Raw genomic sequence first — 26,374 nt, forward strand, 5'->3', positions numbered from 1 at the left:
AGAGAGAGAGAGAGAGAGAGAGAGAGAGAGAGAGAGAGAGAGAGAGAGAGAGAGAGAGATTGAGATTCTAAAGAAGGGAGGCTTAGGGAAAGCCGGCCTGTGGCTTCTAGGAGTTAAGGAGGACCAGTCTGGCCCCTGGATTGCTCTGGGGTCCACTGAAGGCCCAAACCTCAAGGACTCCCTAACTGCTCGGATCACCCCCAACTCAGACTTTGCAGCTCCTTCCCAGGCCGGCTCCCTTCTCCATTCTACTAAGCCAGACACATCCCAGCACTCTAGAGTGAGAATAGAGAGAACACCATAGAGGGAGCACCATTCACCCCAAGAGTGGGAGGGAAGGAGAAGCACCATCCATCCCCAATAGGGAGAGTAACAGGGGCTTAGTTACCAGATTGTTCCTCAAGGGGTGCTGTGTGAAAGGGAATAGGAATGAGAATTATTCATATGGAGGGGCCCCAAGTTCCTTTCTTCCTCCTCCCTCATATCCTAGGTTGTGACCATGCCATTAACCTCTTAGTTCTCCTCCTACCAATCTGACCACTCCTTCTCAGGGTCCTTTGCTAGATTTTTATCTAGGCCAGGCTATTCACTGTGGGTCCTCCATAGAGTTGCTTTTTTTTAACCCTTACTTTCTGCCTTAATAAACTCTAAGGCAGAAGAGCAAGGGTTATGCAGCTGAGGTTAAGTGATTTGTTCAGAGTCACACAACTAGAAGTGTGAGAGGCCAGATTTGAACCCAGTTCCCTCCTTTTCTTATCAGCTCCCATTGATTCAATTATTGTCCTATGTGGATGATTCTCAAATTGACTTATTCAACTCTAATTTCTTGGCTGACCTCCAGTCTCTCATCTCTAAATGCCTTTCTTGAGTCTAATGGCCACTAGACATTCCAAACTGACTCTCTCTTCCAGCAAACCCTCCTTGCTTCTTCCTGATTTCTCTCTGACTGTTGAGGGCAACACCATCATCCCTGTCACCCAGACCAACAACCTGAGTATCATCCTCACCCCCATAGCTACTCCATTGCCAAGGTCTGTCTATATTCTCCTTATACGGATCAAAGATGGTCAGACAGAACTGGAAAGGTCCTCAGAGACCATCTAGTCCAACGCCTTCACTTTACAGTTAAGGAAACTGAGGCCTGGAAACATACAATCATGATCTTGCTTTGACATACCTAGATGGCTCATGGGTTCCTAGATTTAGACCTAAAAGGCCATGAAGTCCTTATTTCACAAATGAAGACACCGAGGCCCTCTACAGCATACCAAATCTCAAAACTTCTAGTGAACCCTTGGATGGAACCTGGAGGGACCTCCAGGTCTTGGGCTTAAGGCTCCCCAACCTGAGCAAGTGCAGCTCTGTCAAACGGTCATTTACCTTTGGTGGCACCTGCAGCCCCCAGGTGGTAGATGGCAGCCAAGATGAACCAACAGGCCTTCTGCTCATCAGGGGAAATTCCCAGAACCTTCATGGCAGCTTGAAGCTTACTGAACTGCTGAGCTGCCTTCTGCTTCTCCTCAGGCTGTAGGGGAATGACCAAAGGGTTGGCACAGAGGCCATGGAAGTGCAGAATGGAAGCTGGCTCTCCTCGCCAAGGTGTGGCAGGGGAAACCCCAGTTATACCCCAAGAAGAGGGCCCACGCAGCAAAGTCTGGCTTAGAAGGCCAAGAAGGTCAATGGCTGCTGGGTCTCTGTGAAGGATCAAGTTTAGAACAGAGCAGCTCCAGCTTGGCTTTGGCCTCCCAAGCAGCATCCTCCAGGCAGGACCCCCCTCATTTTATAGATTAGGAAAACTAGGCATAGCAAAATTAAAATGACTTGATTAAAACCTTAGGTTCTTAGAGTTAGAGTAGGCTTCAGAGGTTAAGTAAATGACTTCTGCTTGCCTGACCAGGGATGCCCACTCCAAGCCCTGCCAACCGAGCTACCAGCCCCAGCTACCTTACCTTGGACAAGGGCACGATTCCAAACACATTGTTCTCTGCCAGATGATTGAAGTGTAGCTCTGTCCTGTGGGTGAAAACTAGGCATCAGCATTGGCTTGGGTACACAGGTCAAGGTTTGCTTTCCTTTGAGGTCTAAGCAGCTTCTAGACATTTAAATTCTATCTCACTGGAGAGCACAGTGCTCCTGCTTTCAGATCCCACTTCCTTTCTCTCATGAGGTACCCAGTCACCCACAACAGATGTTGCCCAGGCAAAACTGCCACCTCCACGAAGCCTTCAGTCCTAAGGGTCATCTATCTAAAGCTGGAAGGAGACAACTGGTTCAGATGGCCAGTGGATGATACCCTGGGCCCCTTAGCATCTCTTAGGGAACAAGTGCCCTATAAATCTCAGAGGGCTCTCAGAAGGCAGGACCTACGTGCCTGGGGTGGAGTAGGAGAGAAAACCTTGTTTCAGGAGGCCCAGAGCAGGTCATTAAATCCAATTCCCTCATTTTACAGATGAGGAAACTGAGGCTTGGAGTGATTAATGACTCATCCAAGGTCACCCAGGTACATGGCCCTGATGCCCCCAATTTAGTGTCTTTTCTCTTATCAAATTACTTTGTTTTCCCTTATTGGTGCACATGTGGTTGGACAACCAACCACTTATCAGATGTGTTACAGGAGGATTCCTTATAGATGAGCTAGATACTAGAAGGTCATTAAAGTCCCTTCCCAGTCTCAGATTCTGTGACTTTGGGTTCTATCCCTCCTCGAGGACTGGGGTGATTTCATTTTTTGTCTTTGAATGTCCAGTGCCTGGCACATAGGAGGTGTTTGCTGAACTGAATGGTGTAGCAAGTCTTTGTTGCCTGGAGAATGGGTTCAAATCTAGTCTCAGACACTTCCTAGCTGGTCGACTAGGCAACTCACTTAACCCTCATGGCCTAGCCCTTAATGCTCTTCTGCCTTGGAATCAATCCACAGTATTGGTTCTAAGATGGAAGGTAAGGGTTCAAAAGAACAACAACTTTAAGACACCTACCATGTATCCCTGACTATTCTCTTTCCCAGGCTAAATATTCCCATTTCCTCCAACCTATTCTTATAGGGCATGACCTTAACCAATCAATCAGTCAATCAATAAGCATTTATTGCCAGGCACTGATCCTTTACCATTCTGGTTGCCCAATGTCTTTCCTAACTGTGGTCCCCAGAACTGAACACAGCACTCCAATTATGGAACTATTTCCTCCTTAGTTCTGGACACTATATTTTTCTCTCAAGGGAGTCTAAAAACTGCACTGGCTCCTATATCACAATCCTCATTCAAACTCCCATATCTTTTTTTTGTGAAGTATTGCCTCAAAGACAGGAAGGGACAGCCCAAAAAGGACAGCTGATCTACTCAAGGGTCAAAGTTCAGGAGCTCAATCCACTGACAAAAGGATCTCTATTCTCCACTGACCCATCCTGTCTCACCTAAGGGTGCTATCTCCACAGGCCAATAAGTAGTAGAAGACATTGAAGGTGGCTTCATTGGATGGACGTCGGGCAACTCGGAGCTTCTCAAGCAGCATAGTCTGCAGGATAATGCAGGAAAAAGACACGGGAAAGACATGGGTCAAGGCTAGCAACTGGTCCCCGTATCCCCCAGTTCTTCAGCAGACCTAATAGGCACTGTTATCAGTGTCTGTACCTGTAGGAGGGAATATTAACTGGGATGTGTTCAAAGGCTGCTTGTGTCCATGATGGAGGACCTGAAGCCCCAGGAAGTGGGCCCTCATTCAATGAAATTAAAACTATAGATGGATCCTCAATTTCTAGCCCCCCATCCTCCCAGCCCAACCAGGTCAAGGTTAAGCCTTCCTTTCTCTAATCTTTTCTCACCTGAATAGAGGCTGAGGCCACCTGGCCAGCTTGATCAAAGTCCAGTGAGAGGATTTGAGAGAAGCGGGAAGCATTGCCGTTCATAATGGTGGGGCTATTACCAAAGGCTTCTAGGACAGTGTACAGAGCTTGCCACTTCTCCACTGTGGAGAGCAAATCAGAAAAACATCAGGATACAGTCAATGGGACAAGGGAGGCACATGGCAAAGAAAGGATGGCTTGCACACCCAATGTGGACACACGAAGTCTGGCAATGGGATTGTAGGTCTAGAGTTAGAAGTGACCTCAGAAGTCATGGAATACAACTCTATTCTGCAGATGAGGAAACCAGGGTTCAGATGAGAGACTGAATAATTTGACAAGGGTCATACCATATCTAAGCCTTCCTGTTACTAAGCCCAGCACTTCACCCTCTACCTTCATGCTGTAGGGAACATGGGTCTCTAGTGTGCAGAAGGGGACTGATAGGATCCCCAGGTGGCTCCCCACTTTGCCATCTACTCATGCCAGGCTGGCACCAATGTGGAATCATGGAGTGATGGTAGAAAAGCTGGCAGGGATTCTCTTGGTCCCTTCTCCCTCTATCACCCCCATTTCCCCAGCACACGAACTGGGGGCCTGCCTTCCGCCTCACCAGAGAACACCTTGTTCCCGCTGGTGCCTGCGATGGTGGCCAGGTACTGGACCAGGTGCTGGCAGCTAGCAGTCTTGCCACTGCCACTGCTGCCCAACAACACGATTGATTGGTCCTGGCGATTCATCAACATGTTGCGGTATGCTGTCTGTGCCACTGTGTAGATATGGGGTGCCATCTCCTCCCGTCGACACCCCTTAAACATGTGTATCACCTGGAGGGGTTGGGAAGGGGAAGGAGGGCAGAACATCAGACCTCGAGTCCCTGGGGACAGCAGTAACTACCTAATCCAAGGGCTCATGGCCAGGGTCAGAGCTCTTGAGCTAGAAGGCGCATCCCCAGCCCACAGGTCCACAGGCTAAGATAAGAGCTAGAAGGGACTTTAGAGGTCACTTATTCCAAGTCCTTCATTATACAGGTGAAGAAACAGAGGCCCAGGGAGGTTGTGAGTTGCCCAAGGTCACAAAGGTAGTAAGCAACAGAAATAGGATTTGAACCCAGGTCTTCTGCCCTTCCTAGACATCTCACCATGCTGCCTACAATGGCCATCATCTTAATTTCCTATTATTCCTACACCCACCACTAAAACTCTAGACTCTACCCTGGGCTCCCCAGCTCTGATGGGAGAGTATTCTCCTTGTTCTCCTCACCTTGTTGCCTACCATAACTGTCATCTTCATCTCCACCCAACTTATGTCTAGATCCCTATAACTATGGATCCTTGCCCTGGATTCTCCACCTCTGACAGGTGAGTTTTTACTTGACCTTATCTACCAGACATCCACACCATTCCCACCCCAGCCCCTCCAGTTTCATCTCAGGTCTTTCAGAATGAGAAGAGAACCTCTTGGAGGGTCAGAAGTGTCTTGCTTGCATGGATTTCTATCCCCAAGACTTAGCATGATGCTCGACACATACTAAGAGATTCTCTCTCTGTCTCTCTGTCTGTCTCTCTACCTCCCTCCCTCCCTCCTACAGTTCCTCCCTCCTCCCTCCTTCCTCCCTCCCTCCCCCCAAACCCCTCTGTCTCTCTCCTCTTCTATTTTCTCTCTATCTCTTTCTCTCTCTCCCCTCTTTGTCTCTCCCCACTTTCATTTCTCCTTTCTGTCTCTCTTCTTCTCTCTATCTCACTCTTCTCTCTATCTCTCTCCCCTTCTCTGTCTCTCCTCTCTGTCTCTCCCCCATTTCTTTTCCTTTCTTCCCCCTCCTCCCTATGTCTGAGCCTTGGCAGAGGCCTAAGGTCTCATCCTGAGGTCAGCTATTTTAAAAGACCCTTTTGCCATCCCCACTCTTCTGAATGGGAAACAAGGCTAGCATATTGGAAGAGGGAGCCTGGCAACGAGATGGTAGAGAGCCTGATGGGGTTATGAATGAAGGGCCGGGAAACTTAAAGAGACACAGGGTGGGGAGGCCCATACCTTTTCAGAGTACATAGCGGGGGCCCCTCGGGGGCTGAGGATGAGCAAACTGGGGCCAGCAAATGTGTGCAGCAGGCTGGCCCCATAGCGTTGCCGGAGGGTGTGCAAGACACTCGACTCATTGAGGTACACCAGAGAGGCCAGGTCTTCCAGTCGTTCACAGGATGGGGCATTGGCCTGGAGGAAAAGGAGAAGGATGTGGCCCAGCAGCCCCCATCTGTGGGCCCCTCCATCATCTCCCTGCTTCTGCCTGCCCCATTTATACCTTCTCCACGTCACCCTCATCCACATCCAGTATGGTCCCATCATGATCCAGTTTCACTCGGACCTTCCCTTCTGGCAAACTTAATTCCTCTGACTTCAGTTGGCTGGCTGTACAAGAAGAAGAACGAGCATTTATTTTGTTGTTGTTGTTGAGTTGTTTCAGTTGCATCTTATTCTTTGAACCTATTTGGGGTTTTCTCGGCAGAACTACTGGAAGGGTTTACCATTTCCTTCTCTAGCTCATTTGACAGATGAGGAAACTGAGGCAAATAGGGGTCAAGTGACTTGCCCAAGGTCACACAGCTAGTAAGAGTTCTGAGGCCAGATTTTAACTCAGGTCTTCCTGCTTCCAGGGCTGGCACTGTATCTACTGTGCCACCAAGCTGCCCATTTATTAATTTAGCATTTTTGTAATCTAACTAAATCCCTGGAGAAAGGCAAAAACAAGATCTCTTGCCCTCGAGCATCTCACGTTTTTTAAACTTTACCTTATGTCTTAATATCAATTCTAAGACAGAGAAGCAGCAAGGGCAAGGCAAATGAAGTTAAGTGACTTGCTCAGAGTCACGCATAGCTAGGAAGTATCTGAGGCTTGAGTTCAGGACCTCCTAACTCTAGCCTGGCACCTAGCTGTCCCAAGCTCACTTTCTAATAGGGAAGACCACATGGAAATAAAAGTACAGACAAGATACAGTCAGAGAAGATAGAAGGTAATCTCAGAGGGCAAAGGGAATAAAGAAAGAATACAAAGGTAGGATTTGAGCCAAATCTCGGAGGAAGTTGGGGATGTGAAAAGTTGGAGGTAAAGATGGAACATTAATGTGGAAGGAAAGAGTAAAAGAAGACAGGGCAGGATTAAAAGAGGAAATCAAGATAGAGAAGAATGGACAGATGGTAATAATAACTGTGAATGGGATGAACTCACCCATAAAATGGAAGCAGATAGCAGAGTGGACTAAAAACCAAAATTCTACCACATGTTGACAAGAAACACATTTGAGGCAAGTAGACACAACACAGAGTAAAGGTAAGAGGCTGGGGCAGAATCTATTGGGCTTCAACTGAGAAAAAGAAGGCAGAATTAGCCATTATGATCTCAGACAAAGCTAAAGCAAAAATAGATTCTATTAAAGGAAAAAAGGAAAGTAATTACATTCTGATAAAAGGCAGTATAGGCAATAAAGAAATATCAGTACTCAGCATATATGCACCAAATGGTATAGCATCCAGATTTTTAAAGGAGCTCAAGGATGAAATAGACAGTAAAACTATACTAGTGGGAGATCTTAACCTTCTCCTATCAGAACTAGATAAATCTAACTAAAAATAAATAAGAAAGAAGTAAGGGGGCAGCTGGGTAGCTCAGTGGATTGAGAGCCAGGCCTAGAGACGGGAGGTCCTAGGTTCAAATCTGGCCTCAGACACTTCCCAGCTGTGTGACCTTGGGCAAGTCACTTGACCCCCATTGCCTACCCTTACCACTCTTCCACCAAGGAACTAATACACAGAAGTTAAGGGTTTAAAAATATATATATAAAGAAAGAAGTAAGGGAAGTGAATGAAATTTTAGAAAAGTTAGAGTTAATAGATATCTAGAGAAAACTGAAAAGGGATAAAAATGGAATATGCCTTCTTTTCAGCAGCACATGGTACATATACAAAGACTGACCATGTACTCTGGTATAAAAACATCACAACCAAATGAAGAAAAGCAGAAATAATAAATGCAACTTTTCCAGATCATAATGGAATAAAATTATAATCAAAAAGGGTTCATGGAGAGGCAAATCAAAAATTAATTGGAAACTAAATAATTAATTCAAAAGATGGAAAGTATTTGAAGTATGGGAGATGGAGTGCCATGTTGAGGATAGCAAGCAGAACAGTTATGGAGTATATGGAGACCATATACAGGAGAGAGAAAGGTGTAGGAAGCCTGGAAATGTAGGAAAGGAGGTTGGGATGGGGCTTGAAAAGTCAAACAGAAGGTTTCGTGTTGGATTCTGGAGATAATAGGGAGCCATTGTAGCAACTTGAGCAGCTGGGGTGATATAGTCTGATCTACACTTTAGAAAAAGCACTTTGGCAGCCACATGAAGGCTGGATTGCTGAAGGAAGAGACCTGAGGTTGATCAGCAGGCTGGTACAATAGTCCTAGGGGGAGCCTGCCCCTGGGAGGCAGCTGTAGGACTGAAGAAAAGGGGATGAGTATAGACATTAATAAGGTAAAAATGGCAAGAGTCTATTGGATTGGGCACAGGGCTAGGCACTGAGGAAAAAGCCAGGATAAACAAGGCATGGCCTCTGTCCTCCATCCAGTAGGGGATATAACACTGACATAGGTAAATAAAATAGAAATCACATATGAAAAGTGCCTGAAGGCTTCCCTAAGAAGATGCCAGCTTGGTTTGGGCCTTGAAGAATGGGCACAAAGTTAACAGGATAAAGGGAATGTGATTGTGTTTGTCAGTTTTGGGGGTACATGAATACAGCTCATAAGAAAACTATTGCCCCACAAAGCTAGATTATATGTTAATTATCAGGCTTTGAGCCTAATAAATCATGGAATAATAGTGGAGAATGAATGATGAACACATTTCTCTGCAGTTATATTAATGCGCCACCAATGTTCACAAAGACACCAAAATCCTTTACATAGGAAGTGAGGGGGCAAGGATATGCTCTCTACCTATACCAGGGCAAAAATCCCAAGGAGGGAAATTATAGGACACAGGATCATAGAGTTGGCACTAGAAGGGACCCAACAGAAGCCATCCAGTCTAATTTCATTTTACAAATGGGGAAACTGAGGTCCAAAAAGGAAGAATGAATTAAGATCATAGAACCAGAGATTCAAAGCTGGGAGGGACCTTGTAGAGGTTTGAGCCCAAACTCCCTCAATCTGCATATGAGGCTGAAAGAGTTAAGTGACTTGTCTAGGATCCCATAGTTCAAAAATGCAAGAAGCAAGAATTGAACTTAGGTCTTCCTGACTCCATCTACTATGCCACACTCTTTGGGAGATGTTAAGAAGATCACTTGGCTGAAATACAGAGTTCATCACTCAAGATGTCTGAAAGAAGGGAGTTGACCAAACATTTAGGGAAAAAAATCAGACATTTTTATTAATCCCCCTCCAAAAAAAGTAATTGGGGGCAGCATTGGGGGCAGCTAAGTAGCACAGTGGGGCAGCTGAGTGGCTCAGTGGATTGAGAGCCAGGCCTAGAGACTGGAGGTCCTAGGTTCAAGTCCGGCCTCGGACACTTCCAGCTGTGTGACCTTGGGCAAGTCACTTGACCCCTATTGCCCACCCTTACCACTCCTGAGCCAAGGACGGTCCCTAACCCGGATGAAAAAGGAGGAGGGTTGGGCGTGGGGCTAGCAACCCCACCCTGTAAAAACTACATCTGCTAAAGAAACTGCAACCTAAAGTAGGGGCAGCTGGGCTAGCTCAGTGGATTGAGAGCCAGGCCTAGAGACGAAAGGTCCTAGGTTCAAGTCCGGGCTCAGACACTTCCCAGCTGGGTGACCCTGAGCGACTGTGTGACCCATTGCCTACTGGTTGTGTCCCTATGCTCCTAGAATGGAGTCCCAGGATAAAAAAAAAAAAAGTAGCACAGTGGTTGGATGTGCCAGGGTTGGAGCTGGAAGGCCCTGGGTTCAAATCTGGCCTCAGAAATCTCCTAGCTATGACTCTCGGCAAGTCATTCAGCCTCAATTGCCTAGCCCTTACCAGTCTCTTCTGTCTAAGAGTTGATTCTAGGACTGAAGGCTTTAAAAAAAAAGGCAATTAAGAAAATATAAGTAACTACTGATCCATAAGACTACTCTCTCTTTTAAAAAAAAGGATTATAAACTTAATATTATACATCAATACTACTAATTAAAATGGCTTTGCAATCATTTACATTTAAATTAATTAATTTCAACACCTAAAATAGCATAAGCTCTTTTCAGTTCCTCCCTCCAAGGACTCATCAGGATTCTGGATATGCCCATTCATTCTCATTCGCTTTCCTTTTTCTCTGGGGCCATTGTGTGCTTTGTTGGTACATTTCTGCTTTCTGGCTTGGCGTTATTTCATTAAAGTCTTTCCGGATTTCTTTATATTCCTCAAACTTGTTGGTCTTAATTGCATTATAGTATTCCATTACATTAATGCACCATGGTTAAGTCAACTAATTTCTCTGTGGTTGCACGCCTGCTTTCCCATATCTTCAGAATCTTTAATGGGAAGAACACGCACATACACTCACATGCATGCACACCTCGAACCTTCATCAAGAACATCCTTGTGCATGTATGTGGGGGGGGGTATACTTGATGAAGATTTGAGGAGGGAGCAGACCATTTCCCCCTAACAGCTAGGTGGCACAAGGGACACAGCAATGGACCTGGAGTCAGGAAGACCCATCTTTGTGAGTTCAAATTGGCCTCAGATACTTACTAGCTATATGACCCTGAGTAAGTCACTTAATCCTGTTTGCAAAATGAGCTAGAGAAGGAAATGACAAACCGCTCCAAGATCTTTGCCAAGAAAATTCTCAATCTCTGTTTGCCTCTAAAGGGGCAGCTAGGTGGCTCAGAGGATTGAGACTCAGGCCTAGAGACGGGAGGTTCTAGGTTCAAATCTGGCCTCAGACACTTCCTAGCTGTGTGACCCTGGGCAAGTCACTTGACCCCCATTGCCTAGCCCTTACCACTCTTCTGCCTTGGAACCAATACATAGTACTGATTCTAAAACGGAAGGTAAGGGTTAAAAAAGCAAACAAAAAAAACTACCTCTGTCTGCCTCAGTTTCTTCATCTGTAAAATAAGCTGGAGAAGGAAATGAAAAAACACTTCAAGATCTTTGCTAAGAAAATCCTCAAACTGTTTGCCTCAAGCTGGAGAAGAAAATGACAAACTACTCCAGGATCTTTGCCAAGAAAATCCTCAAACTCTATTTGCCTCAGTTTCTTCAGCTGTAAAATGAGCTGGAGAAGGAAATGACAAACCACTTCAAGATCTTTGCCAAGAAATCCTCAAACTCTGTTTGCCTCAGTCCTCAAGCTGGAGAAGGAAATGACAAACTACTACAGGATCTTTGCCAAGAAAATCCTCGAACTCTGTTTGCCTCAGTTTCCTCAACCTGGAGAAGGAAATAGCAAACCACTCCAGTATCTTTGCCAAGAAAATCCCAAATGGAGTCACAAAGAGTTGGATGCAAATGAACAAAAATAATTCTTCCCCCCCCCCAACCACCAAAACCCTTATCTTCTATCTTAGAATTGATACAGAATATTGATTCCAGGGCAGAAGAGCAGTAAAGTCTAGATCAGTGGTTCCCAAACTTTTTTGGTCTACTGCTCCCTTTCCAGAAAAAAAATGTTACTTAGTGCCCCTTAGAAATTATGAAACTATTTATTGAACTCAGAATAAAATGTAATACAAAAAAAGTGTGGCCATCACTGCCTCCCTGGATTGCTGCAGCACCCACCAGGGGGCAGTGGCGCCCACTTTGGGAATCACTGGTCTAGATAATTGGGGTTAAGTGACTTACCCAGGGGCACATAGCTAGGAAGTATCTGAAACTAGATTTTAACCCAGTTCCTCCCAGCTCTAACCTGGGAGTCTATCCTATGTGCTACCTAATTGCCCCTCCTCCCCCTTATTTTTATAGATAAGAAAGGAAACTAAGACCCAGGAAAGAGAAGTGACCTCTAGGCTCACAGTTTAAAACCAGAAAGAACTATATAGGCCATCTAGTCCAACTCCCTCATTTTGTTATTGAAGAAACCAGGTTCCAGGGAGGTAAGCATCCGAGGTAAAATCTGGACCAGTCCTCCAACCCCCAAACCAGTATTCTTTCTGCTGTCCTATTCAGAGAAGAGCAGGAAAGGGTGGCATAGAGAATTGTAAATCTCCAGCAGATACAGCTTGTTGTGGTTGGGTGTTTTTTCGGTTTTGTTTTTTAACATTTAAAATTGAACATTGCATTGCCAACGCTGCCCTGCTTATCTCTGTCCCCTTCTGAACTTCCTTAGGTTCTTCTGTGTTTGTTTTTTAAAATGATTCATTGATGTTCTCTTCCTTCTGTTCTTCCTTTTTTAAAAAAAGCATCACTATCAATACCCCCCTCCTCCCTCCCAACTCTCCTTCTCCACCCGAAAAATAATAAAAGCCTTTGCTTGCAACCACCAAGTAGTCACATAAAACAATCCCAGGCATCGGTCATGCCTGAAAATGGAGGTCTCGACAAACATTATTCTACAAGAGAATACGTCTTGACAGTCACTGAATTGATGGAAAGAGGCAGAGAATGCTGGCTCCCACTGTGCCAATTGTCTGTTGACGAGAACGAAGCATCTGATTTGGTGGCGCTGAATGCCACCTTGGGGGATCCTCTCTGATAAGGAGTCTCCCATGCAAATGTTAAGATCAGACGCAGCTCCTTTAAAGATGTGGAAACTGAGAGTGCTCTGTTGGACAGCTCCAGAGAGATGCTCTTGTTGCTCAGTGGTGTCTGATTCTTCTTTACCCCATGGACTGGGCTGTCCACAGGGGTTTCTTGGCAAAGAGACTTAAGTGGTTTGCCAGTTCCTTCTCCAGTGGATTAAGGCAAACAGAGGTTCAGGGACTACTTGCCCAGGGCTACACAACAAGTAAGTGTCTGAGGTCAAATTTGAACTCAGATCTTCCTGAATTCAGACCGAGTTGCCTTCATTAGGGAGAGATAAGCTCTGCCAAATAGGCACTGCTGCCATTGTTGTGGAGAAGGGTGCTTGGCACAGAGCCCAAACAGACAAGGGGTTCCCACATCTTTATTGGACACTCAAAGTTTGGCCCAACCATCCACACAGGAAAAACCCAGTGGATGAAAAATGTCTTATGGCCAAGAAGTTCAGAAGGAGAGAGAAAGAGGGCAATTTTATTCCTAGCAATAGAGTGGTTTCCACGATTTAAGGAACTTCACAATGCAGTTGTGCACTTTCTCTGTATTTTATAGCCCTAGAGAATTGCCTGAAGCTTTGAGAAGTTATATGAATTGCCCAGGATCACAAAGCCAGTTTATATCAAAGACAAGACTCAACCCAAGTCTTTTGGACTCTAAGGCCAACTCTCTGACCACTATGCTTTGCTGCCTGTCTTTGCTACTAACTTGTAATATAAATATAATATAAACTTGTTTTATAAATTATTATATGTTATATAAATCTAGAATAAACTTTTAAAAACTGTACATACCTCTGTATGTATCATTTATATATTATACATAATGCATTTTCTTCTTTGTATATGCAAATGTGTGTATGTGCTGATGATTGCCAAAATCATAATAAAAAAGAAAGAGTAGGTGATTGGCTAGTCCCAGGGGTTCTTAAAGGGTTTTTTGTGTTTCCTGAACCCTTTTCGAAGCCCAGGGGAAGCCTATGGACCCTTCTCAGAAGAATGGCTTTAAATGCATAAAAGAAAGCAGATAAGATTACAAAGGAAACCAATGATATTAAAATGCTATCACCAAAATATTTTAAAAGGAGAATCCAGGTGAGGGTCACCCAAAGGACAATAGCAAAATAGGTGATGGACGCCATTCATAAAAAACTGCAGAAAATAAAAGAGATCCCTCAATCCATGAGTCGACAGGATGCTATTAAGAGTCCAGCTTTGGACAGCTTAAGCTTGGACATTCAAGTGCAAAGGACGGTGCCTCATTGGGAAAATCAAGCCTGGAGCCTGGGCAGAACCCTGAGGCTGGAGATGTTGCTGTTCCCAACCGTACAGAAGCTCCTTGAGGGGAAGGGCAGTTTCTGTCCTTTTGTCTCTGTATCTCCAGCACCTGGCGCATTGCCTGCTACATGGTGGCCACTGAAGAAATGATGCATTAGAACATGGATTCAGTCTGGAAGGGAACTCTGGGGCCAACTAGCTCAACTCTCTCATTTTACATTTGAGGAAACTGAGGTCTACAGAAGGGAAATGGCTTAGATTCAGGATAGTAGATATAGAGCTGAAAGAGAACTTAGAAGGGATCTAATTCAAGCCCTTCCTTTTAGAGATGAGGAAATTGAGGTCCACTAAAACCAAATGACTTTGGGTGACTGATAATCAGAAGGATGGGAGCTAGGGTGCAAGCAAATGGATGGATTAGTCTTGTTCAGAAGAAAGCCATAGCTTCTTCAAAGGAAGACGCAAGGGAAGGAGAGAGGGAGGGAAGAAGGAGGGAAGAGAGGAACGGAAGAAAGGGAAGGAGGGGAGGGAAAGGAGGAAGAGAGGGGAGAAGGGAGGGAGGGAATGAGGGAGGGAGGAAGGAAGGAAGGCAGGAAGGAATATCATAAATATTCTTCCATTTGACTTTCCTAACAACCATGGAACAGGTAATGGGGAGGGAAGTGTTTGCTGAGCACTCCTCAGACTATGAATTTTGATTCCACATGGCCTGAGCAGGGGAGTAGGCCCCAAGATTCCAGGTCAGCCTCAAGAGCAGGGTCCTTCTGAAAGCTCCTTCCCCAACCCTAAGCCCTCCCAGGAATCCGAGGTATCTCATGCTCCTGGTTATAACACATTATGGGCAAAGGAAGAGTAGGAGAGAGGTGACAGAGACAGACAAGAATGTCCTCTGCCAAATTTCTGGGAGTTAAAGGGAAACTAGAACTGCTTTGATAGGCTCAAAGGAGCATTGCTCCAGACCTGGGAAGGTCCTTAGATGCTGTCCAACTCCCTCATTTTAAAGAGAGAAGAAACCAAGGCCCAGAAAGATTAAGCAACTTCCCTAGAACAACCCTGGGAGGTAGGTGTTGTTATTATTTCCACTTTAAAGTTGAAGAACCTGGGTGACCAGAGATCAAGTGATTTGTCCAGGGTCACAAAGCTAGCATCTGAGGCTGGACTTGAACTCAGGTCTTCCTGGCTTCAGTCCTATCCCTCTAATCAATGAGCCACCAGCTGCCTCTAGGTGAGCTTTGAAGCTTCTGAAAAGGTAGAACAGAGCAGGGGAAAAACAATGGCTGATTTTGGAAAAACAAAGGGCTTCCCTGACACTTCTCATTTTGAGCACTGAAATGTGGACAAGTCTTTGGTTTTAGCTTTGCCTTTGGAGCAATGTAGAAAGGAACTAAATGAGCACCTCTTCTGATGATCTTGATTTTATGAAGTAGGAAGGAGAGGGAGCTAGGTGGCTCAGTGGATTGAGAGTCAGGCTCAGAGACAGGATAACTTGGGCTCAAATGTGACCCCAGATGCTTCCTAGCTGTGTGACCTGGGCAAGTCACTTAACCCTCATTGTCTAACAAGGGTTTCTTCTTTTGCTTTGGAACCAATAATGTGTAATTGGAAATCTTAGAACTTTGAACTACATTACCCAGGAGTCCACTGACTTCTCATCATTACATGCTGACGTAGACAAGAGATAAATTGGGGAGTTGCATGTCTAGGTCTCTTCTCTTTTTGTGGGGGAAGCTGTGAGCATGTGATTTTTGAGCAGGTAGGAAATCTTAGTCGTGTAGTTCTATTTTGTCAGATAATAAACTTAAAAAATAATATTTAAAGTATTGGACATTAATTTTCAACTTACAATACACAGTATTAATTTTAAGAGGAAAGATAAGGATTTTTTTAAGTGGGAAGGGATGATATCTGATGAGAATGGAGCTTTGTGGGGGTGAGGAGGAAGATGGGGAGAAGCCTGGGGGAGGGAGTAAGTGGTATGTACTTGCACACACTCACACACACACCCAGATGGCCAAGCAGTATTAGGGACCTCACCTCCATAGGGTCTGGAGACTTTCTTGGCACTGGGAAGGATTAGGAGGGGAACAAATAGATGGTGGGGGAGTTAAGGAGGGATTAGTAGGAAGGAAGAAACAGCGGAGGGGCAAGGATCCACACGATTAGGAAGCCCACCCTCTCCCAAGTCCCAAAGACTCACCAAGAGTAAAGCCATCTTGATGGACCAGCCAAACCTTCTCTGTCTCATGCCAGGCTTCCTCAGCGGCAATCTGCTCCTCTGTCTTGGCCTATGAGGGAGAGTGAGGGCACAGAGTCAAACTTAGCTTCTGGGGGGCCAGGGTACACGTGAAAGAACACAGGGACAGAAGATGGAAGAGAAGAAGGACAAGGAGGGTATGTCGGGGCACGTGGAGAAAGAGGGAGGGGAGGGAGATGCAACAAGTCCTGGCATATGGGAAAGAGACAAACAAAATTAGAGAGAAGAACTGGGACATCTGGAAAGTGGACTGGAGAAGGGAGAATAGGAATGGGCCAGACTTTGAATCTAGCTTCAAAATCTAGAAGAAAAAAAAGAGAGAGAGAACTTGGGAGAGGAGAGATCCCATGCAAGGTAAGGACTACAGAAAATCCAACTTGTCCTTCTTGTTTCTCTTTCTTTTCCGGGCACAGTCTGTTGAGTCATCTGCCCCCACGCCTTTGCTCCATCTAGAAAGGTGAAAAGTGACTTCCCAGCCCTGGGCGACAGCAACAAATCAGGGGATGTGCCATCACTGGTTCTCCCCGAAAAGGAAGTCTTCTCCTATATCATGCCAAGGAGGCACGTGCACTCTCAAGGACCACCCTAAGAAAGGTGGGCACTGCCACCTCTTAGTCTTATCCCCTTCATCTCCAGCACTCTGGAGTTCTTAAAGCAAATGCTAGAGAGGAGTGCCCAAGTGTGTGTTCCAGGGCCCCTACCCTGTCCCATGGACTTCCTAGTCACGGATGGGTCCTTCTCTCACCAAGATGCCAAGGGGGGGACACAAATGTGGACAAACCAACACGCCTAATTGTGAGGGAAGGCGCGACCGGAGAAACACCAGTCAGGGGGAAATATTCTACTGTATCAAACAAGGGGGGGAACCTGCATGCCAAGGCACAGACATGGGCATGAGGGAGTGAAGGGAACCCATTTAGATGCCGTGGGGGGAACAAATTGGAAACAGATGCCAGCCGTGGGCCGCCAAACCTGAGCCAGCCATGCAGGGAGTTGAGGCCCAAAGAGGCCAGAGTGGGAATCATCCACCTGACCCTGTGGCGGTCATCGAGGAAGAAGGAAGGAAATGTTGGAAGAAAGAGTTAATCCCTCACCTAAGCAGGTAAGTTGGGGGTGAGAGGGAGCTAGCTGGGAGACAGAAATGAAACCATGCGTTAGTCTAGAAAGAGAAAGGTGGAAGGCAGAGAAGGCTACCCCTGGCCCCTGGGGCTCCTTAGGGTAGGACCCTTTGCTACACAAGGGTTGGCAGACCGTCGCTCTCACCCAGGGGGCTAGAGCAAACGACAGGGGCAGGGAGGGGGCTGCCAAGAACTCGTCAGGCTCTGATTTCGGTCCCCACAGCCTGAGCAAGGAGGTTAAACTCCAGATTCTATGGAGAAATCATCCAGAAACCCCCGTCCCCATCCCTGTCCCTCCCAAGAATCCAAAGATATATCTCATGTTCCTGGTCACATAGCACAGAGAATGGCAAAGGAGGTGGCAGGAAGGGAGAGGGTGATAGGGACAGGCAGCATGCCTTAGCCAAATTTCTGGGAGTTAGGGGAAATTCGAGTTGCATTCATAGGCTTGAAGGTGCATAGCTCCAGGTCTGGAAGGCCCTTCGAGGCCATCCATCTCCCTCATTTTACAGGGGTGTGCGTGAAGAAATTAAGTGACTTTTCCAAGGTCACACCGCTAGCAAGTGGATGAGGCCATACTGAAGATCAGGTCCAATACTCTTTCCATTGGACTATCTACTGCCTCCTTCTCTAGGCCCGAGTTCTCCCATTAATGAATTGTTCCACTCTGGCCAAGTCCACACTGGACTCCTATTTTCTCATCTTACAAATGTGGAACTTCTGAGGTTCCTGCCGTGCTGGGCCATTTTATGGGCCACTTCTCAAGCGACGGTCCCCAAACCATGGGCTGGGGGGCCCTCAAAACAAGGACCCAGGGTCATCCTCAAAAAAGATCATTCCCATCTAATTCTTCATAAGATCAGATTCCTCCGAGAATCAGGGCTGGAAAGGACCTCGGAGGCCATCAGGGCCAACTTCATTTCACTGAAAAGGAAACAGGGCCCAGAAAGGTTTAGTGTTTTGCCCACATGTATTAAGTGGCAAAGCTGGGGTGTGAACCCATTGGACTTTACTCCCACAAACTATAATATATATATATTACAAATATATATATAAATTATAGATATATATAAATATAATATAATAAACACTCCTTCTGGAGACAGAAATAGTCCATCTCAACCTTAAATTTATTGTTATTTAGGTAGTTGTTGCCATTTTTTGGTTGTTTAGTCATCTTTCAGTCATGTCCCACTCTTTGTGACCCCATTTGGGATTTTCTTGGCAAAGATACTAGAGTAGTTTGCTATTTCCTTCTCCGGCTCATTTGCCAGATGAAGAGTCTGAGGCAATCAAGGTTAAGTGACTTGCCCAGGGTCACACCACTAATAAGTATCTGGGGTTCTCTTGGCAAAGATACTAAAGTAGTTTGCTATTTCCTTCTCCGGCTCATTTGCCAGATGAAGAAACTGAGGCAAACAGGGTTAAGTGACTTGCTCAGGGTCACCCAGCTAGCAAGTGTCTGAGGTTGGATTTGAACTCAGGAAGAGGAGTCTTCCTGACTCCAGGCCAGCTACTGGCTGGATAATAAACAAAATGCTACTGAATTTTCCCGTGTTTCCTATCCCCTTGGACACCGCCCATGGACAGATGAGCCTGGGAAGGCTCCTATCAGCGGGATGCTGGGGCCTGAAGCTCCTTCACGCTAGGTCTGGCCGCCGCTCCCAACACTGGCCACCAGAGGGAGACAGAGATCGCCTCCTGCTCGGGCCGGGCCATGCAGGCCATCCCATTCCGGCCTCCTCCCTTCCCCGCAGCCCAGCATCCCGGAGGCCGGGGCCATCTGCAGGAGGTCGGCCTCTTCTCCTCATTCCAGAAGAAAACAGCCCAAACGGCAGCCCGGAAGCCAGGCCAGGCGGGCACCTTATCCCAAAGGGCGCGGGCGGAGCTGCTGAGAACGGGCGCTGGGGGGCAGCCCCTGCCCGCTCTCCAGGGCTCCGGCCCGGCCAGACCCTCTCGGCCGCCTGCAGAGGCCCCCGGCCCAGGGTCCAGGCCGGAGAGGTCATGCGGCGGCCCAGCGGGGAAGAGGGCCCGGGGCGTGGGGGGCAGACGAGGGCACGGCCTTACACTCCAGCACGAGGCCCGAGCGCAGACGCCAGCCCAGGCGCAGACCAGGGGCACCGGCCGGTCGCTGCAAGCAGAGGGGTCCTGAGGGCAGGGGCACCCTACCTGGCTCTGGGCGGCAGAGGAGGCCTCAGGGTCCAGCTAACAGCGGCAAGAGAAGGAAAAGAGAGGAGAAGAAGAAGAGTGAAAACCCAAGCAGAGAGGGAGGGGACGCGGGGGGGGGGGGTCGGTCACAGGTCCTGGACCAGCCCTCCTTACGGAGGGGACCCCGGGCGGGCAGTGCCAACGGGGGCGGAGGAGGGCTCCTCCAGGCAAGCCCGGCTCCTCGTTCCCAGAGGAGATGCCGCCCGCTGGTGGGAGACCCCCATCCCGCCGGACTCCATCGTGGTGGTACGGGAGGCTGCCCCAAAGCCGTGGCCGATGGGGGCCCGCCTGCTCCTACCAGGCCCCCCCAGACCCGCTGCCAGGGCCCTCCCCAGGCTGCACGAGCGCTTGGGCACCGAGTCTGAGCGGCGGCTGCCTTTCTCTGCGTGCGAATCGACGACCGTCAACCGTCCCTGACAAAACTTTCAATCCCAGACCTAAAGCCGGCCCGGGGCCTTCGGTTTGGACTGAGTGGAATGGACCGGTCCTACTCTTGTCCATCTTAGAGTTAGTCCATTCCTTATCCCGGGCTGACCCAGAACCAAAAGGAACCTTAGAGACCATCTAGCCCAGGGGTTCCCAAACGTTTTTGGCCTGCCGCCCCCTTTCCAGAAAAAAATATGACTTAGCGCCTCCTGTCACAGACTATCACCGCCCCAAAATGCGCCCGTGGCCATCACCGCTCCTGGATCGCGGCAGCACCCACCAGGGGGCGATGGTGCCCACTTTGGGAATCACTGCTCTAGGCCAACGGTTTCACAAGTAAAGAAACTGAGGCCTGGCACGGGAAGTGACTTGCCCAAGATGGCCCAGGCAGTAAGCATCAGAGCAAGATTTGCACCCTGGTTCTCTGTTCCCTGGCTACATCTCTTTCTCCTTTGTGCTTCTCGATTCACGCCTACAGACCTAGAGAGAGGCCCTGGCGGTGACCTGCCAGCACCCCGGGACGGTGGAGGGAATTCCCAGGTGGATCACCCAACCTTCTCGCTTGTCACTATTGACACCATGCCAGGAGCTGGGCTCTCTGTGTCTGAGCACTGCCCCAAAGGGGCTCCCATCCATGTACCAGCCACACCACGCCTTCCCCTCCGTCTCAGTAAGTCGGTGCCATCATCAGACCCAATCCCAGTCAGCCCCAGTCCCCATAGCATCCATTCAGCCTTGTGCCAGCCTCTGAGCAGGCTCCATATCCCCTGCTCATCCCTCCTGGTCCAATAATGATCTTTCTTTAAAAAAACAAAAACAAAACCTTTAAAACCAATACTATGTATTAGTTCTAAGGCGGAAGAGCAGTAAGGGCTAGGCAATAAGGGTTAAGTGACTTGCCCAGGGTCACCCAGAGAGAAAGTGTCTGAAGCTGGATTTGAACCCAGAACTTGCCAATAGACTCTATCTACTGAGCCACCTAGATGCCCCCTTCAATGATTATCCATTGATAACTGGGCCAGATTCCTACTCTCCTGCCCACTACAGTGCCCAACCACAGGGAATAGGCACGAGAGGCACCAGCCCTCTCCAAACTCAAGGGAGTGGAGAGGGGAAATTATCTCCCCTCCTTGGGATCCTGCCCCTTTATCTGGGCAGGCAGGATGTCTTCCCAGACATCCCTGGGAAGATGTTCACATGGGGGCACCAACAGATGCCCACAGAATAGCCCTCCTAACACACAAATCTTCTCACACGCACACACACATGCACACACACACACACACACACACACACACACACACACACACACACAACCACCCAGACCACCCGCAGCAGGGAATTCCTGGGGGGACAAAAGGACTGTAGACCCCACAAAGAACAGAAGAATTACAGAAGTCATGAAGATCCTCTCGAGCCTCTCCTGAGCCTCCTCCCCGGGCATCGGCTGGGCTTCCATGATGGCTCCTGCCTAAAGGTTAAACCAGTGTTAGTCCTGACCCTGGAGGGGAAGAGTTGCTCCATGCCAGGTCCCCGGCCTCAGTGGACACCCAAGGCTCAGGAAGACAAGAAGCCAAGCTCTGGGGAATTTCTATACCCTCTGTGGAGAACTAAGGTAGGGCAGCTCTAGGTGGCACCACAGTGAGTGTCAGGAGGACTGGGGTTCAAATCTGACCTCAGACACTTCCTAGATGGGTGACCCTGGGACTCTGGACAAGTCATTTAAACCTCATTGGAAGGAGGAGGAGGAGGAAGAAGAGGAGGAAGGAAAAGAAGAAGAGGAGGAGGAAGAGAGGAGGAAGAGGAGGAAGAGGAGGAAGAACAAGAAGAACAAGAAGAACAAGAAGGAGGAGGAGGAGGAGGAGGAGAAAGAAAAAAAGAAAGAAGAAAGAAGGAGGAGGAGGAGGAAGAGGAGGAGGAGAAAGGAGAAAGGAGAAGAAAAGAGCCAGCTATCATGAGAAAAGTAAACTCAGGCCAGCCTGGGGTGAGAGAACCATGGGTCTGGGGAATTAGAATCATCAAGCCCAAAGGGACACAATCTAGAAATGGAGGGATCTCAGAGACCATCTAAACTTTATAGCAACTATAATAGTAATCATATCTAGCTTTTAGATAGGGTTTTAAGAATGCTGCAAATCATATCTCTTCTGAGCCTCAGCGGTACAGTATGGTAGCCAGGAGGTACAATGGGTCACTTTACCAAATGAAGCCTCAGTTTCCTCATCTACAAAATGGGAAGAACACCAGCACCTTCCTCAAGGGGTCACTATGAGGATCTAGTTCAACCTCCTCACTTTATAGATAAGGAAACTGAGGCCCAGGGAGGTAATGACTTGTCCAAGGTCACTTACATAGTTCAACACCCTCTCATTTTGGAGATGAGGAAAATGAAGCCCTCTGCTAACTCCAGATCACCCAGAAAGTAAGTGGCAAAGGCAGGATTTGAACTCAGATCCCCGAACTCCAAATCCACTCCCAGCACTCTTTCTACTCTACCACAATGCCTCTGTGGCCAGATTCCCAGGAACGGGAAGAGGAAGGATGGGCCGGGGGACAGCTGCCAGTCTCGGCTGGTAGAGGAGGTGGCCACAGAGCAAGAGAAAAGGACAACAGGTCCCCAATGTTTCTTGGCAGTTATTACAAATCCAAGAGCAAATGGAAGGCTGCTTCAGGCCCTGAGGGCCTGAGTGAGTGAATCTCCTATGCCAACTACAGAGTGGGTCACAGAGGGCTTTGGGAAATAGTTTGGGGCCGGTAAATTGGGCAATCTTCCTGGATAGAGGGGTGCTAATCTTAGAATAAGTGGGTCAAAGATTAAGAGCTAGAGCAGACTTCAGAGATCGACATGTCCAACCTCTATTTTACAGATGAGGAAACTGAGCCACGGTGAGGGAATCAAAAAACTTGCCCAGGGTAACAGAGCTAGGAGGTATGAAGTGAAATTGGAACCCAAGTCCTCAGTCCTTCTCCCCTGTGCTGAGCTGCTTCTCCCACAGATTATATAGATGTGTCGAGGGCAGAGCTGTGCCTTGGGAGCCCAGGAAACCCAGGAGATGAGTGACTGGGGAGCTAAGCTATCTTAACCCAAAGAAGTAGAAACAGATTTGCCTTTTGGACCCACTCCCCATCAGAACAATATGTCTCCAAACCCTGAAGCTTCAAAACAGCCTAGTGGGGGGAATGTCACTGTCTCCTCTCTGCCCCCAACTCCATCCACCCCTTCACTCAGTGATGCCTTCTCGAGGGTCAGTGGGAGTGGGCTGGGGAAGGGGGAGCAGACAAAATCAGTCCAAGGAGCAGAGGAACCTCAGAGGTTCCATTGGAGGCCATCAAGTCCAACCCCTTCGTTATACAGATGAGGAAACTGAGGCACTAGCAGGTAAGTGATTATGGTGGGTTCTGAACCCCAGATCTTGGCTCCAGTACTCTTAGTCAGTATGTCATGCTGCCTCCCAAACTGGAGGGGGTCAACAAGGAAAGAAGCCAAAAGAATATTGCTCCTGAACTCTGGGATCAGTTCAACGGAGGGCTGTGTTGGCAGCTGGCATCCCAGATACCACGTTCCTCCCTCCCTCTTCTCCCATCCACCTTCCTATGTTTTGCTAAAACACAGTCCCAATGGGCTCCCAGGGAGAAAGATTCTACCCGTGGGTCTTCCACTGGGCATGGTGCCACCCGAGGTCTCTGTTTCCAGGGAGGAAGTGCCAGGGAGTGTCTGGGCCACAGCACGGTCCAAAGAAAACCCTCCAAGAGTGGGAGTCACAAAGGTTTGGGTCCCAGGGGAGTATTGTGGGGAGACGGGTTCAGCATGCCTGCTGGCATCACCTCCCTGGGAACCCTAACCAAAAGGGTGCGTGGCACCCTGCCCCCTCAGCCCTCCCAAGAGTGCAATGGAAGCATCGGCCCGTGGGTGAGGGTGAGGGTAGTACAGCTGCTACAGGCAACAGAGGTTAGTGACACACCAGACAAGGAGAGCAGTACCTCCTGCTGGATGCCAGGGGCTGGCACCCGGGCAAGCTCAGCCAGGGTGTGCTCTGAGCTGGGGACGACATCCTGGACACGGTCTGGTTCTTCCTTCGGCGGAGCCGGGGAGCTCGGCTTTTTCACGGGCTCGGGCTCTGCCAGGGAGCCTGGCTTCTCGGCTGGACCCTCTTGCTGGCCCGTGGGCCTTTCCCCCGCCTTCTCCGAGGCCGGGCGGTTCCGAGGCTTGTGTTCTTTGGCCCTGCCCCGAGACATCAGGCTCCGAAGGCCCACGGAGATCTCGTCCTTGGCTGCTGGTTCCTTCTTAGCTTCGGACTTGGAGGGGAGGGGAGGAGGAGAGGGGGCAGTAGGAACCTGAGGGCCCTTTCCCCCCTTCTTGCCATGGGCAGGGGGTCCAGGAAGCTTGGCACCTTTGGGTGGAGGTTCTCTAGTTCCTCCGGGCTCATCCCCAGGCAGCACCTTGCTCACCACCTTCCTCACAGCCTTTGCCACCCGATTGCTGGAGATGCCCTGCGGATCCTCCATTTGGGGCACTGGAGAGGCTGTCCCTAGACCATTCACGGAAGGCACAGGGGTGACGCCATTCGACACGTCAGCAGGGCTATTGGGTCTCTGGCGGGTCTCCGCAGGCACCAGGGTAGTGGGAGATTGGGGGCTCCTGGGTGGGCAGGCCTTGTCCTTTGGGGTACCCTCTAGCTATATTCACACAAACATGGGGAGGAGGCGGGCATCAGAAAAGGGCCTTATGCAACAGCCCCACCATGCAAAGAGAAATGTAATGGTCTAAGCTAATCCAGTCTCCCCCAACTCCCCGCTCCCACACCAACATCGGATGGGTCCTGGGAAAAAATAGCCAACCACCCACCATTCAGCCAGTCCATCCAAACTACCCCAGACCAAGAGCCCCACGCACACAGAGGCCATCTCCCTCCCAGGCCTGGCCAGGGCACAGCTGCCTAAGAGCCCAAGGCTTTGGTGCGGGAAATCTGTACGAAATCTTGGCAGAGACGTCTCCCTGCTAATGGTCCTGCCGCTCACCGCCATCCCGGTCTGTCTTCACCCAGACTCTTGGAGCCCTGCCTGCTGCCTTCTCTTCTCTTTCTCCTACATCCTCCTCCTATGACCAGCCCATTGGTGGATGTGGAGGACAGAGAAGTCCAAGAACCCCACTTAGGGTTTCCCGGGACTTCCACAGTCAGGGAACGTGGACCCTCCATTGCCCCCACTCATGCCAGTCTTCTGGGCAAAGTTAAAACCTAAGCCTTGTCCATCCACAGCTCAGTGCCCAGAAGGAGAGGAAGAGCCAGCAGAGTCCCTTCTCTCTCCAGAGGCAGCCAGGGTTCTCTCCTGGCTCTTTTCTGCCTGCCTCCTTCCTCAGTGGCTTTCCTGGCTCCTGCCACCCACCCCTACTCCCCTGAAACTCAGTCCGAGCAGTCCATCCATTAAGTCCTATCTCTCTTGGCTTCTGGCTCAGCTCTCAAGGCGACTCCCTTCAAGGGTTATAAAGCATCACATTATGAGGCTCCCCACCACAATGAGGCAGGGCAGCAGGGGTATGGAGCCAGCCCTGGCCCACAAGGGGTTAATCACTCAGGCTGATGGCAGAGCTGCTCCCTCTCCCAATGCTGCCAGTCCTGAATGCTGGACTCAACAGAACTGGCCAGCAGTCAGGCTGCAGCAAAGCAGGCCCGTCCTGATGCACCCATCTATTCCCTACCCTGGAGAAACCTGGCACTGGACAGAGAGTACCAGCCCCCAGCACAAGAGGACTTCCCTGGGAAGCTGTATTGTAGGGGCTCAGGGCTGGCATCCCTATAAATCCAAGCTGCCAGAGGGCATGAGGTTGGCCTGTAGGGACCAGGCTTCGCCTTTTCTCCCTCTTCATTGGCTAGTGGGACCCTACCCCAACTGAATTATAGGGGTCACCTCATGCTTACTGCAGGCATAGCTGGCACCCCTTTTTCCTGAGAGTTGTGGAGAAGCCCACAGATGCCTTCTGCCAGGATCCTCCCCAGGCTTCAGTGGTTGTTGGGCAATGAACTTGGGAAGCCGCTGGCTGGCTGTCTACTACTGCGAGGAGCTAGGCAGGCCAGGAGGGGAGGTGGCAGTGCTGGAAACAGCTGCCCATGGGCGATTCTTACCCCCCACTATGGGAGGAGCTGCTCTCACCTCCCTGAGAGTGCCAGGCTAGCTTCAGGCCCCTTCTTGCTTCCTGGGTCATATCAGTGCCAATGGAATGGGCACAGGGGAAGAGGAAGACCTTCATGGCTACTCTCAGCATGCCAATGAGGGTGCCCAAAGGTTTCCCTAAAGCTTTCTCCACCAGCTGAGCCAGAGCCTTGTCTATCTTCACCCCTCCTAGGATGCCATCTCATTTGTCCAGAGTTGTAATGGTTCTCGAGTCTCCTCCCTGAACACCCCAAAGTGGGGTAAACATAGCCCTCCCTCGGTGGGACAAATGAGGCCCTGATTCCCAAAGATGCTAGCGGTCAAAAGGGAGCCCATTTTGCCTTCCAAACAAGACCCCATCCCATGTCTAGG

General features: G+C 48.9%; 1 protein-coding gene across 1 annotated transcript in view; it reads right to left on the reverse strand.

The window, feature by feature from the left end:
* Nucleotides 1-26,374, reverse strand: part of MYO18A (myosin XVIIIA) — a 110,644-nt gene that overhangs the window by 18,551 nt on the left and 65,719 nt on the right. Inside the window, exons 4-16 of the mRNA XM_044675590.1 lie at nt 23,834-24,529; nt 21,246-21,323; nt 19,388-19,423; nt 16,044-16,131; nt 6,138-6,244; nt 5,873-6,049; nt 4,455-4,668; nt 3,821-3,963; nt 3,413-3,513; nt 1,950-2,013; nt 1,381-1,525; nt 389-409; nt 187-275 (exon numbers count right to left, since the gene is read on the reverse strand). Of these exons, the coding sequence (XP_044531525.1) occupies nt 187-275; nt 389-409; nt 1,381-1,525; nt 1,950-2,013; nt 3,413-3,513; nt 3,821-3,963; nt 4,455-4,668; nt 5,873-6,049; nt 6,138-6,244; nt 16,044-16,131; nt 19,388-19,423; nt 21,246-21,323; nt 23,834-24,529 (1,959 nt within the window). The remainder of the gene's footprint in view (nt 1-186; nt 276-388; nt 410-1,380; nt 1,526-1,949; nt 2,014-3,412; nt 3,514-3,820; nt 3,964-4,454; nt 4,669-5,872; nt 6,050-6,137; nt 6,245-16,043; nt 16,132-19,387; nt 19,424-21,245; nt 21,324-23,833; nt 24,530-26,374) is intronic.

Source organism: Gracilinanus agilis, chromosome 4 (genome assembly GCF_016433145.1).
Source record: "Gracilinanus agilis isolate LMUSP501 chromosome 4, AgileGrace, whole genome shotgun sequence".
Classification (NCBI taxonomy): Eukaryota; Metazoa; Chordata; class Mammalia; order Didelphimorphia; family Didelphidae; genus Gracilinanus; species Gracilinanus agilis.